The sequence below is a fragment of the Cavia porcellus genome, unplaced genomic scaffold, assembly GCF_034190915.1.
Source record: "Cavia porcellus strain 051 isolate PalLab524CR breed Dunkin Hartley unplaced genomic scaffold, mCavPor4.1 scaffold_7, whole genome shotgun sequence".
In the NCBI taxonomy this organism is placed as follows: domain Eukaryota; kingdom Metazoa; phylum Chordata; class Mammalia; order Rodentia; family Caviidae; genus Cavia; species Cavia porcellus.
The window spans coordinates 5,301,858-5,315,753 of record NW_026947490.1 but is presented as its reverse complement, the minus strand read 5'-3'; the positions used below and the strand labels follow the sequence as shown (position 1 = coordinate 5,315,753).

The following is a 13,896-nucleotide window of genomic DNA, read 5'->3' as shown; positions in this document are numbered from 1 at the left end:
GCTCTGCCTCTGCTGGGTTTCCACACCCCTCTAGGAGCAGTTGTTCACACAGGACATACTGATGTGCTACAGAGGCCCAACCTGGCCCAGAACACTAGGGTTAGCATGATGATTCTCCTCTTGGGATTGGTCTGCCCAGAGTTTTTTTCTCAGCCTAAACTTTAAAAGGTTCTGCTGGGTCAGGCAAGGCATACATCAGGTTCCATTAGCCCACTGTCAGTGGCATATAACTCACCAAGCTACAGGAACGTACCTGCTCCATGTCCATGGCACTTACCTGCTATAGGACTCTTGCTTGTCCTGGACTTCCCTCAAAACTACCTGTCAGTTGACAGGGGCTGCCCTGGAGCCCTGTGGAGGTATCATCTGGAAAGGGACCCAGCTGTGGCCATTTCTGCTGTCCACTGGAGGCCCCACATTTATCCTGGCAAGTTGTGCAGCCCAGAACAGCACCCACTGTGGCTAGAAAGTAGTGCTTATTCCTACAAGCAAGTGTTTCAGAGCCACTAGAGCTTTTCTACAAGAAGCACCTTTAAGCCCTGCAGTACAGCAAAGACTCAGGAACATTGTAAACTGAGCTTCTGCAAAGCCACAGCTGGAACACACAGAGCAAAGAGGGACAGGCCCTTTGCTGTAGGTAGAAGGTGTTTTTTTTTAACTGAGAACCAGGAAAAAAAATAAACAATTCATCTGCTATTTCTGCTGCTTGGCTTCACCATCAAAGAAACTGGTCAGATGGGAAACAACAGATGGCAGATCAAAGCCGAGACCATTTTAATGTCCTTCAAGGACCAGTTGGGAGGAACTCTCCCTTCCCAGACTCGCTGGCCCTGTAATATTCTAAGAACTAGGAGTGCTCTGAGTTCTGGAGAAGGGCCACCCAGTAAGGAGGAGGGAAACTCATCGGAGGAGATCGGGGGCCCCATGTCACCAAAATCTCTGATTTGGCTCACCAAGTACAGAGTGGGTTAACCATGACCCAGAGCGTCGTCTTGAATTTAGGGCGATTAGCTAGAGTGAAAGACTTTGAGATGACAAAGCAGTAGTTAAATTTATTCAATACAGAGTGCTGAGTTGTATTTTAGAAACTGTTTTAATCACTTTCTCCTCACTGGGACACAATGCCCAACACCTCCAAGTTAAACAAGGAGAGATTTATTCAGGCTCACATTTTTAGTCCATAACCCACTGGCTCCAAGGCAGGCCGCCATGGCAGAGGGGTGTGGAGGAGGAAAGCTGCTCACAGCATGGCAGACAAGAAGTATAGTGGAGACAGAACCCAGGGAAGGAAGTAAACCCAGGGAGCCATCATTTCCCCCAGACCCAGCCTCTGAACAGCGAGCCAGCCATTGGCCCCATAATCTGATCACCTTCCAAAAGCCCTACCTATGAGGCGGTGGGGGACATTTAGATATAAACCATGACAAGCTGGCCACCAGTTTCTCGTGTGTCTAACCAAGAAACTCAGCCTAAGACTTACTTTTTTGACATTTAGTGCATTTTCTCTTGGTTTCCTCTCCTTGCTGTTTCCCAGAAGAACCAAGTAGTATCTTCCAGTTTCATGAACCTGCTAGATCCAAGAGTTTAGAGAATTCTCCCTTCCCCTGACTTCCTCCATGGTACCCCTGATCTTCCCACTCCCTTGCATCGACTGCTCAAGGGCCAAGAGGGGAAACAGTGACTGGTCCAACAGCAGCAGGTAGGGCAGCCACCCTGCACTGCAGCTGAGTCGTATCAGAAGCCTGAGTGCAGACATTATCTTACAGAAAGATGAGACTGATGGATTGAGGATGAACTAAGGAAGTTCCATCTGGAGGGATGGGTTAAAAATGCAAGGCTTTAAAGGTTTCTCTGCCTGAGAAGATGAGTAGAGAACGTGAAATCAATAGAGATTTCCAGCAGCGTATGCAATACGCCCACAGTGTTCGGTGTTGGAGACATGGATGACTGGACTGTGCTCCCTGTCTTTAAGTGGCCCTGGGTATGCAAGAGACAAGGTGTGACAGTGAGTACCCATCAGATGTCCTCAAGTAATGCTGTCTCGTAATGTGAGCCACATATATTTTAAACTTACTGGTAAATACATTTATGAAAAAGTAAAAAGACACAGGTAAAATGAACCTTAAGAGTGTATTTTATGTACACAATATATCTAAAAGAATGCCATTTCAACATTAAACAGTATATTTTTAAACTTAATGATAGTCCATGTTCTTTTTCACACATGGTCTTCAACGTCTGGTTTGTATTTCATACTCAAAATGCACACTGATTCGCACTAGCTGCATTACAGATAGCTACATTGGATTCCTGGCTACCATACACATACATACCTAGCACAGGGCTAGTACTGAGGTCAAGGGACACACAGGATGCTGGGGATGCCAAAGAGGACCCTAAGTAAGCCTGAGGATGCACTGGAGATCCTGTGTGTTATTCCAAAATGCATGTTTCCAAGATCTGCAGCATTCCTGCTTCTGGGAAGAAATGACAGCCCCACAGCACTGTAACCAGGCTAAAAGCACAAGGCCCTGGGTTCAGTCCCCAGCTCCCCTGTCCCCAGAGACAAGACAGACAGACAAGAGAGATTGAGACTGAAAGTTTTCCAGGGTGACCTGAAAGCACTTAGCAAACAAGTTGTACATCTTATTTATTGTCACATCTTTTTTAATTGTGATCAAATTCACAGTATAAAATTTACCAGCCTGTTATGTAATTCAGAGGCATTAAGTAAATTCACGTTGTTGTACAGCCATCACCAGGAGTTTTTCCTCCTTCCTTCCAAAATGGAAACTCTATACACATTGAACACTGGCTCCCATTCTCTCTTCCCCCAGACCCTGGCTCAAATCCATTTCTATGAGACAGGGTCACCTCGGGACATTTGATGGACACTTTGCTTTCTCTGGAGAATATATTGAGGCATATGATTGCTAGATCATAAGAAAATTCTATTTTTAATTTTATAAGAAACCACTATACAATTAACATCACCTTTTTCTTAGGGCCTTGCTATGTAGCCCAGACTGACCTTGAACTTGCAGCAATCCTGCCTCAGCTTCCCACCTGCTGGGATTACAGGCATGCTCCACCATGGCCGGTGGATGTTACATTTTTAAAACAGCAGTTTGCAAGCCCAGAGGGAACTTCGATAATTAACTGTCCTTTGCTTGCTTGTTTGTTTTCTCTTACAGTTTTTGGGCCACCCACACAATACACTTCTGTTCTTCTCCTCCCCACTCTCCTATGAGACTGAAGTTTTCGACAAACTAAGTGTGATTACAGAAAATGCTGAATACAGCAAGCAGGATCCTGGTGACAATTGCAGCCTTGAGGCCCCAACTGGACCAGGACCCCCAGAGCTACTTTCCAAGGAGAAAACCAACCTAGTGGAATACAGCAACTCCATTCTCCCCACGTCTGACTCAGAGTGTGGTCAGCATGACCACCTGAACAATCACCAGATCTACAACTCTCAGACAGTGGACTTGTCCAGACAACTGAAAACCTAGGTTGTAGCCAGGCATGGAGTCGGTGCATACCTATAATCCTAGCACTTGGGAGGTTGAGGCAGGAGAATCTCCTTGAGATCAAGGCCAGCTTGGACTACGTAGTAAGTTCAAGGCCAGCCTGGGCTATGTGGGAGACCCTGTCTAAAGAAGCTAAAACCAAAACAAACACCAAACTGCAGACTCGCTACTTTATGAAGACTTTAATGATTTTTTAAAAAAGGTGGCTACTGAGAGCATAATTTTCGGCCTTTTGTGCTCCCTTCAGCAAGGACCAGGGTTTACCTGTGAGAAACGGAAATATACGTGAGGAATAAGAAATGGAGGTGCTATGAAATCCTTCCATGGTGTCCACAGACCAGCTGGAAACTGTCCTCAAGTCGCAGACAGTCAGCACCACACTGGACAGAGGGGACTCTGGGTGCTCCAGGAGACAAAGGGCTCCTGTTTACACCCGTGTGTGTTTCGTGCGTGGCTCGAGCTCTGCCAGAGCTTGAATCGCTGTCTAATCTATGTTTGTGTTAGCTCTCTGTTATGACAAAATACTTGACATAAACAACTTGAAAGGACATTTATTTATCGTGGTTTCAGGACTGCCTGTCGGTGGTATCTTGGCCCTGTCACTTTGGAGCTTCGGCAGCACAGTGTAGGGGCCACTGAGAAGCTCAGTGGTCACCAGAAAAAGCAGGGGAGAGGGAGAGGCAGGGGCTGGAGTCCAGGTATCCTCTTAAGGGCACCGCACCCTCACTTCCTTCCACACTAGCCCCCCACTTTTAAAGGGTCAGTGCCTCCCAAGGCACCACAGGCTGGCATCCAGGCCTTTACCATCTGCACCTCTGAAAGACATTTACAACCCAAACCATAACAGCACTTAAAATGCCACGTTTGCTTAATTGTTTGGTAGTGAATGAAAGGCTCCAGTGTACCTTTTCTGGTTTTCTTGAGACTGGTTCTCACTGTGTAGTTCAGACTGGTCTTGAACTCACTGTCTACCCCAGAGTGGCCTCAAACTCCTGGCGATCCTCCTGCCTCAGTCTTCCGAGCACTGAGATAACAGGTGTACACCACCACGTCCAGTTCCCGTTTGCTATTTTTGGTGTCCCTTCCTTCAGCAGGTATTTCTCTGGTGCTACCTGCCGTTAACAGGCACTTGCTGAGTCTGAGATCCTAAAGCCCAATGGGAGCGCTTGATCTAGGAAGCTTAAAAGAACAGAGGGTCTCCTGGCCTCATCCACCCAGACACTGACTGACCTGTGGCCTCTCCGTCCATGTCCTCAGCTGCCTGTGGGAATGAAAAAGTTTAAAGATTAGTAATACAGATATAAAAGATGCCTCCCCTGGTGCCAGTGCATAATAGGCACTCAGTAAAAGGCAGGTGCTCTAGCAGCAGCATCCTCTGCAAACCTAGGCCAGCAACGTGTCCCTCCTCTGCCAGATTTCCCAGTAAGGCAGACCCCTTCTCCTCCCCCATAGGAATAACACTTTGAAATCGCTCCTTTGGGCTGGAGCTGGGGCTCAGGAGTAGAGTGCTTGCCCAGCTTTAGTGAGGCCCTTGCTCTAGTCTCTACCGCCTTAAAACAATAAATAAGTAAATGAAAGCAGTCAGGTGTTTATGGGGGTGGGAGATAGGGATTGGACCCAGGGCTCTGGCCCTCACCTGTGTCCCCAGCCATGGTTTGAGACAGGCTCTTGCTAAGTAGCCCAGACTGAGCTCAAGGGCACAATCTCCCTGCTCTGGCCTCTTGCTGTTAGCATTTTTTGTGCGGGGTGAGAACACACAGACCATGCAGCTGTCTCAGCAACTCTGCCTTCCTCCCTTGGGGACAGTGCAGCCTTCCAGGACACATGGACAGAGTGCCCATGCTCCAGAGCACAGGGAGCAGGGGACCTGCTGCATCACCAAGTCATCCTGGTCTACAGGGCTGAAGGTGGCTGCTCGAAGGATGTCCAGTGAGTTCACCAGGATCAGAGACCCTGTGCCTTGTGCCTAGTGCTTGGTGACAGGGTTGTCTTCATCTTATCCGGGCCTGCATGTAGCTCCTGGGTGACATCTCACTAGTTATCCCCCACCTGCTGGCTCCAGATGAGTAAGAAGTCCTCGCCCAGATTTCCACATGGCCTCTCTGCCCACCGAAGCATTCCTGCCCTGGTGGGAGGTTCCTCATCCACCCGTTGCTTGGAGACCTTAGAAGGAAGCATTATGGGGTGGGAGGAACAGGAGTTTATTAACATCCTTACCTTCAATTTACAGTCCAGAGCTTCAGTTATTTTATAACATTGTGAGGTAACCACCTACTCTATTTCCAATCTCAGCCTCTTCGCTGTCTGGGGATAATCTTAGGACCAAGGAAAAATGCATCCTCTTTCCCAGTGAAGCTCTTCCTCCTGGGCCCATGCTGCAGACAGAGCTGGTTTAAATCCTGGTCCCTAGAAGGGCGCTGGGTTAGGAGAGGAGACGGGAGCCACCCCTGGCGCAGCTGCTGGAGTTCTTTCTGCCTCCCTCGAATCTGCATGCCTCCCTGTGTTTGGGGCTCTCCCACCTCCCAACTGTGGACCCTCCCTCCGTGTTGAGTGGCTAGCTTTCCTCCTTGCAGCCAGAGTATAAACCATATCCCAGGCTCCACCCCAGTTCTGAGGGAGAAGAGAAGTGACCCTGGGAGAAGGGTCCAGTGGCCAAGGGCTCAGCGATAGCGGCCTAATACCCGACCAGACTGGATCAGAACTGGACGTCATTCCTGCTTGTATCCCCTCGGACTGTTTCTCCAACTTCTGGAGAGCCAGGGTCATATTGAAAAATGGCTTTTCTGCTTCTGTTAACTAGAGCTGGTTTCCATGTTTGCATCTAAAATCCTGAAAGTCCCCTGGACAGTGAAATGGAGTGGGTATGGATTCGCAAGCCCCTGGAGGATGGCAAGGATGGGTGGGATTCATTTATTTGTGTTCTCTATTTATCTATCCCTATCTTATCTCTGTATCTCTTAAAGTCCTAAAATGTACTAACTGGAGTCTGGGGAGAAGTCTGGGGAATGCACTGTGTTATGCCTTATGTCTAGATGGACCCCCAAATCCTCATGCAACCGCAGGCAAAGCTCTTCAAAGGTGACTGGATCTAGAGTATGTGACACTGGGATTCATTCATGGTACAATGCTAGGATTGAGGATGCTGAGAATAAGGGTGTGAGATTACTAAATCAGCCCATTGATTGGTTTGGTACCCAGTAGCCTAGATAGAATATAAAGGGACAGAAAGAAGCTGCTAAGTTTGCTTGGACTTGCTGCTTGCTGTCTTCTGCCCACCACACACTGTTTCTCCTTTCCAGTGCCCACCTGTGATGTCACCCTGCCTTGAAGCCAGCCAACTATGCACTGAAACCTCTATGAACCATATGACAGCTAAGCATTTCCTACTTTAACTTTTGGTGTGGGATGTTTTGTTTCAGTGACAAGGAAAGTAATTAACCACACACTGGGAGGGGAGATGGAGGGGGAGAGAGCATTAGTCCTACTAGGCCAGTAGTTAATAACCAAGCTGCTGCCGCATCTTGTTAAGAAGATAGAACCAGAGGCAGCTTGGTAGCCAAAGCCAAAGCCACAGAGATGGTGACCTTTTTCCTTCTCACTTTCACTCTGCACATTGGGCACTCAGCTTCCACCAATGGTGTTTGCTCAGGACTGCAAATAGGTCCTTTCATAAGTCACCATCTCCTTTAGTCAGTTTTATGCTGCTGTAACAAAATACCTGATGCTGAATATTTTATTTTTTAAAAAGAGGTTTATGCATTTGTTGCTGCTGAAAGTGCAAGATCATGACTGCAGCCTGAGCTTGGCTCTGGCAAGGACCTCATGGTGGATGGAATCACAATAGCTAGAACAAGGGAAGAACAGGGATTCAGGGAAGGCGTGAGACTTGCGCAAAACAACCCACTATCGTGGGAACTAATCTAGTCCCAAGAGAGAACATGGATCCATTCATGAGGTAAACCCCAGGACAGTGATCTTCCACTAGGTCTCACCTCTTAAAATTTGCACATCCTTGACACTACCCCCAAGGTACCAAGCTTCCAACATAGCAACCACTGGGGGACAAACTACATCCCAGCCATAGCGCCATGCTTCTAACAACTCAGCAGATCACTGGGCCAACTTGTTGATGATGGGTTACCCATGCCTCTGGCATGATAAGTGGTAAAGGGATGCCACCGTCATTTTTTTTTTTTTTTTGGTTTGTGTGTTCATTTGTCTTGTTTTGTTTTTGAGACAAGGATCTTGCTACGTAGCCCACACTGCCTTTAAACTCACAGCAGTCCTCCTGCCTCAGCCTCCCAAATGCTGAGATTACAGGCATGAGCCACCAATGCCTGGCTTCTCTTGGTGATTTTTAAAGGGGCAGAATATATTTTTAATTTTGGCTCCAAAACCCAAAATTCAGCATGATAAGGCTGAAATCACTGTGTATAAGGGCATCTGGCAGCTTTGAGGACACTCCACTGTTTGCACCTTCCAGACGTCAGTATTTCTTATCTGTGTCCAAATCAATCCTACCTCGTCCTGCAAATCCCAATCACTTTTTCCTCTCTGATCTATAATATATATCCCTCTGCTTCTTTAAGAATACTTGTGGTTGCAATTAAAGCTTAGATGGATAATGCTGGATAAACCTTGCCTCAAAATTATTAATTTCATCAAGTTTGCAAAGATCCTTTTTACAAATCACATTCCCAGGTGTGGGACTACGATGTCCAGTATCTCTAATGGTACTACTATCTTTGAGGCATCACTCAGGCTATTACACAGCCCTTACCAGAAACTCAAAAGAAATCAATATGGTTTTGGTTTCTGAGTGAAGGGGCAAATCCATCTTTCCTAAGAAGTTATGGTCTTAAGCTGGTCCTCAGGCAGGTTTGTAGCTGTTATGGTTTTTTTTCTAGAAGTCCCTCCAAAGCGTCATGTGATCACAGGTGGGACTTCTCAGAGGTGACTGAATCTAGGGTATGTGAACGTGGATTAAGGATGTGATACTAGGATTAAAGGTGTATGATACTGGATTTGTCCATTAATAGATTTATCATAGTTCTGGGTGTGAATAATGGGAAGCCCCTAGACTGTAGGTGACATCACCCAAAATGCTTATAGCCTAAATGGGATAAAAGGAAAAGGGAGAATTGCCGCTGTTCTTTACTGCCTCCTGCTGCCTCCAACCTGCCATGCTGTGGACCGTTTTCCTCTGCCATGTCCCTCTGCCCTGCTTCCTGGCCTTGGAACCAGCTGGCTATGAACTGAAACCCCTACAAACTGTTCGCTAAAGTTAACTTTCCCTCCTTTAACTTTGGGTGTCAGGTATTTTGTCACGGCAGTGAGATAGTCATTAAGACAAGCCCCAAAGGACCACACCAGGGTAGTCAAATAAAACCTCGGGGTTAACTGACAGAGATCACCAAACCCAGAAGGATGCATTATGAACAAGACCAGCAGAAAGAAGAAGCAGTGCCAGGTCAGACCACAAAAATTCCAGATTCTGACCTCAATTCTCAGAAAATGGACAGTGAACATAAGGAGTAGGTGTAAGGGTAAAAGGCCATGTAAGGGCAGCACTAGAGACTAAATTACCTGGTTTTGTCAGGCTAGCAGTAAACCCCAAAGTTCAGTGGCTTTTTACAACAAAGGCTGGCTTCTAGCACATGTGGCCGGGGGACAACCAGGGGACTGTTCTGATCTCAGTCGTTTCTTTATCCCAGGAGCTAAGATGAAGGATATGCCAAAGAGAAAAAGCAAAACAGTGCTGCAAAGACAGTTTCAACTTCTGTTTGGGGAGTAGATCAGATCCACCCATATTCCCTCGCCCAGAGACACAGCCAAGTCCCAAGTGAACAAAATGAGGAAGTTACTCCCCCACTGCGCCATGGGAGAACCAATTTCATAATTTCGCCATCAGAGAACCATATTCATATGGCATTTGCTCATAATAAAGAGAAAGAATAATTAGGACCAATAATTACTATCTAATACTCTCTTACTTTCCTCACTGCTGACACACAGTACCAGATACCCACAACTCAAAGGAAAAGAGTTTTTGCTCATGGTTTACAGACTACAGTCAGCAGGATCCAGGAAAGGCAGAGAAGAGCTACTCAGGCATGGCAGACAGGAAGCAGAGAGTGAAGGGAGGAGCTGGGAAGTGAGATGAACCCTTCCAGGCCACACCCCCATTGACCCCTCTTCCAATGAGATCCCCTCTAAGTGCATAATCCAATCATTCTCCAAAAGCTCCACCAATGAGCACACAGAGTTTTGAGAAGAAATCCAGATATAAATCATAATACAGACTAACAAGATACTTTAAACGGATTGTGGGACATGAGAAAGCAAATAGCCCTAGAAATAAAAAGTTAAAGTTTTATGAGTCAGAGACAGACTTGATGTGAGATTAGGGGTGACTGAAGAGAGAATAAGTGAACTGGTCAGAAAGGGGAGCATATTGGTTAGGGTTCTCTGGAGAAATGGAACGAATAGGTTGTGTGTGAAGATAGAATTATGTTAAGGAATCAACTTGTGCAATTTGAGGCTGACAAGTTTGAAATCTTTAGGGAAAATCAACAGGCTGGAGACTCTAAAAAAAGGTTATATTTTGGCTTAAATCAAAGACAGAATTTTACTCAAAGGCTTGAGTCTGAAAGCAGAATCGACTCTTCCTCGGAAGATACCATGATTTCTTTTTAAGGCCTTCAACTGATTATGCAAAGCCCATTCACATCAAAGAGAATAACCCAATATATTCAAAGTCTACTGGCTCAAAGTTAATCTCACCTAGAACTTCCAGGAAAATGGCAGAGCGGTGAGCAGCAGAGAAAGAACCTCTCCAAGTTGTGGTGTCCAGACCCTTGAATAAAGCAACATGAGGAAGAGAAAGTAGAGAGAAGTGGGTCCCATGGACCCAGAAAGGATCTGAGCTGAGATTTGAAGCCCATGGAGAGAGATTTCAGGAATTCAGCAAAAATAAAACAATTTTTTTTAAAAACCCGGGGGCAGTAGACCTGCCGGACAGAGAGAAAGGGTAAGGAAGCAATGTGGCCGGCCCCACACCCTGTATGCCAGTGGAAGTCCTGCTGCCTGCCAGGGAGAAGGAGCATAGAAGGAATGCAGACCCCACTGTCTGAGGTCCTGCCAGCCACCAGGAGCAAGACGCGAAGAAGCAACTCAGCCCCACCGCCATCTGCCACCAGGGAGAAAAGGCAAGGAAGCAGCCCCCACACCCTGAAGGCCAGCAGAGGCCTTGCCAGCCGCGGGGTGAAGGAACAAGAAAACCGTGTGGCCTTCCCATGTGCCAGAGGAGGGAGGCCCTACTCAGCCAGGGAGAAGCAGCAAGAAACCTAAACAGCCTCCTTGTGTGCTGGAGGGGCCCCATCTGCAGGGGAGAGAGAGCAAGGAAGCCGCCCCTGCCTCCTGCCCCACGCCCACCTGTAAGCAACTGCATGTACACAGGCTGAGGTGATAACAATTGAAGTAACTGAAGTAAAGAAGCAACCTGACATTTGTGTTGTTTGATTGATTTTGCAGGCCTGGGGCTAGTGGTCTGAGCAAATATTCAGAGGATAACAATATGCAGTATAGTAATGACTGTGGATTTCTTACTGTCCTATAACCTTTTGTTTTGTTCCATTTTACTGTTATGTTTTACTTCCTTTAAAATTAAAAGATAAAAAATAAAGTTAATCTCACCAAATCTTCACAGTAATATCAGGAGTAACATTTTAACTACTCACCTTAGCACATAAAATTAACTATCGTAGAGAGATTCATTTCAACATTTGCAACATCCATGTATATAGCAATAGTTGATATTTACAGTTGTATCCTAAGACCTTGTTCAACTGAGTAGTTCTTTTGCAGAATCTTCAGAATTTTTGTATACACAGTTACAATTAATAACAACCATTGTACATTTTTTAAAAAGTGATTTTCCAGGGCACAGCACACAGAAACAAAAAATGGAACATATGGGCAGTTAAGATACAAGACATAAGTCTTCTTATATGTTCCACTGATTCTCATATCTGCTTTTTTGCCAGTACCATGCTGATTTTATCACCGTAGCTTTGTAGTATAATTTCAACTCAGAGATTGTGATGCCTCCTGCCTTGCCTTTGCTACTCTAAGTCTCTTCCATTTGCATGTAAATTTTAGTAATGTTTTCTCTAGATTTGTTACATTAATGGTATTTTTATTGAGATGGCATTAAATCTATATAACAGTTTTGGAAGTATGACCGTTTTCATACTGTTAGTTCTTCCTATCCAAGAGCAAGGGATATCTTTCCTTTTTCTGATATCTTCTTCAATCTCCTCTTTTAGAGTACTATAGTTTTCAATGCATAGATCTTTTTCATCCTTTGTTAGACTTTGATTCCTAAGTATTTCATTTTTTTGAATTCTATTGTGAAAGGTATATTTCCATAATTTCTCTCTCAGTGAGTTTGTTGTTTGTGTACAGAAATGCTATTGATTTTTGAGTGTTGACTTTGTATCCAGCTACGCAGCTGAATTTGCTTACTAACTCTAGTAGTCTTTGATGGAGTTTTTGGGGGCTGCTATATAGCGTGTCGTGTCATCTGCAAATAATGATAATTTAACTTCTTTCTTTTCTATCTTTATTCCTTTTATTTCTCTCTCCTGTCTAGTTGCTCTGGCTAAACATTAGCTTGGCTAATGTTTCCAGAACTATAACATGTTCACTGGAAGAAAGATAGCCTGTTTAATAAACAGTGCTAGAAAAGCTGGCTTTCCACCACCTGCCAAAGACTATAACTAGTCCCAAGTCTATCATCATGAACTAAAATAAAGTCAAAATGGATCAAAGATCTTAATATTAATACAGAAACACTAAGTATACTGGAAGATAAAGTAGGTAGGAATCTTGAAGACATAGGGTTAGGCAAAGAGTTTATGAACAAAACACAAACCACATGGGAAGTACTTCAAAAGATCAACAAATGGAATCTCATTTTTTTGTACATCAAAAGAAATCACTGAGTGAAAAGAAAACCCACAGAGGGGGGAAAAATTTTAACCAGCTGTCCCTCAAAGGACTTCTATATAGAACATATAAAGAATTGAAAAAATCAGGACCACCTAATTCAGACTCAATCCAAAAATGAGTGTCTGAGATGAATACACACTTCTCAGTCACTTTTTTCATGCCTATATCTTATAATCTGGAAAACTACTTTGAAGATAATACACAATATATTAACGAGTTAATCTCCTGTTATTTTGTTTTGAAATTCTGTATCATCAGGGTTTTTTTTTGTTTTTAAAATAAAAAAGTTATATGAAGGATGGAATGAGAGTCTATTCCATGACTAATCGGAGTCCCAGGGAGAGGTGGAAAAGAATGTGTTTGAATATTCAAAAAGATCATGGCTGATTTAAAAATTTAGGGATTCCAAATCCCAATTTGTCCATATCTCAGGTTTGATATATACAGAACAATCTCATTAGAGGAAAACTGCAGACCCCCAAACACCAAGAAAAAAGATGACCTTCAAAGAGAAAAAAACTCAGGCAAAATCTCAGCCGTACCAGGCAAAATGGAAGTATGGACTGGCCTCTGTGTGTGACAGGTGGTGCCAGCTTAGAACTGTATACTCTACAAGTATCTTCTAGAAAAAGACTGCAAAAAGTCTTTTAGGAAAATAACTAAGCAGTCAAGCAAACAAAAGTGGAAAATTCCACATCAAAAGTTTTTTATCAGATAATGACTAAAGGTCTGTTTCAGGCAAATGGAAATTGGTTTCAAGTGGAAATTGTGCTATTAAGAAAAAAATAAAATAGGAAAAATACAGGTAAATATGTTGGTTTATTTAAACAAACATTGTGCAAAACAATAATTTAAATGAAAAATATTTACACATGGTGACAATAATTAATAACAGTGTATAGTATTCTTGCAAGTAACTAAGAAAGTAGATTTTAAATGATCTTGATATGAAAAGCTTTGTCTGTGAGGTATCACATATGTCTATTAGCTTGGTTTAGCCATTCCACAATGTAGACATGTTTCAAAACATCGTGTTGTACTCCAAAATATATGCAAATTGTGTGAATTATTTTTTAAACTATTAAACAATGAGATCTAAGAACAACTAAAATGTGAGGAGAGGAAACACTGAAGTTAGTGTATGTTAAACTTCTTGATGTTTTAGGGAGTAGAATAAATTCACTGTTAAACTGAGATGTGGATGTTGAAATTTTTAGAGTGACCTCATTAGGAGAACACTGTTTCTCAATGGGAGAGGGTGTGTTATTTTGTTTCCCAGGGAACATCTGTCAGTGTCTACACACATAAACAGCTGTCTGAGGTGGAGAGACTTTATTACTGGTATCCTGCAGAT

The 13,896-nt window shown here is 44.2% G+C and overlaps 1 protein-coding gene across 2 annotated transcripts in view; it reads left to right on the top strand.

The window, feature by feature from the left end:
• Ifnar2 (interferon alpha and beta receptor subunit 2) overlaps positions 1 to 4,080 on the top strand; it is a 52,503-nt gene extending 48,423 nt beyond the window's left edge. For both annotated transcript variants that reach the window (XM_063252487.1, XM_003467269.5), the window contains one exon: positions 3,195 to 4,080. In XM_063252487.1, coding sequence (XP_063108557.1) covers positions 3,195 to 3,512 — 318 coding nt within the window. In that variant the 3' untranslated portion in view covers positions 3,513 to 4,080. The remainder of the gene's footprint in view (positions 1 to 3,194) is intronic.
• The last annotated feature ends 9,816 nt before the right edge of the window (positions 4,081 to 13,896 follow it).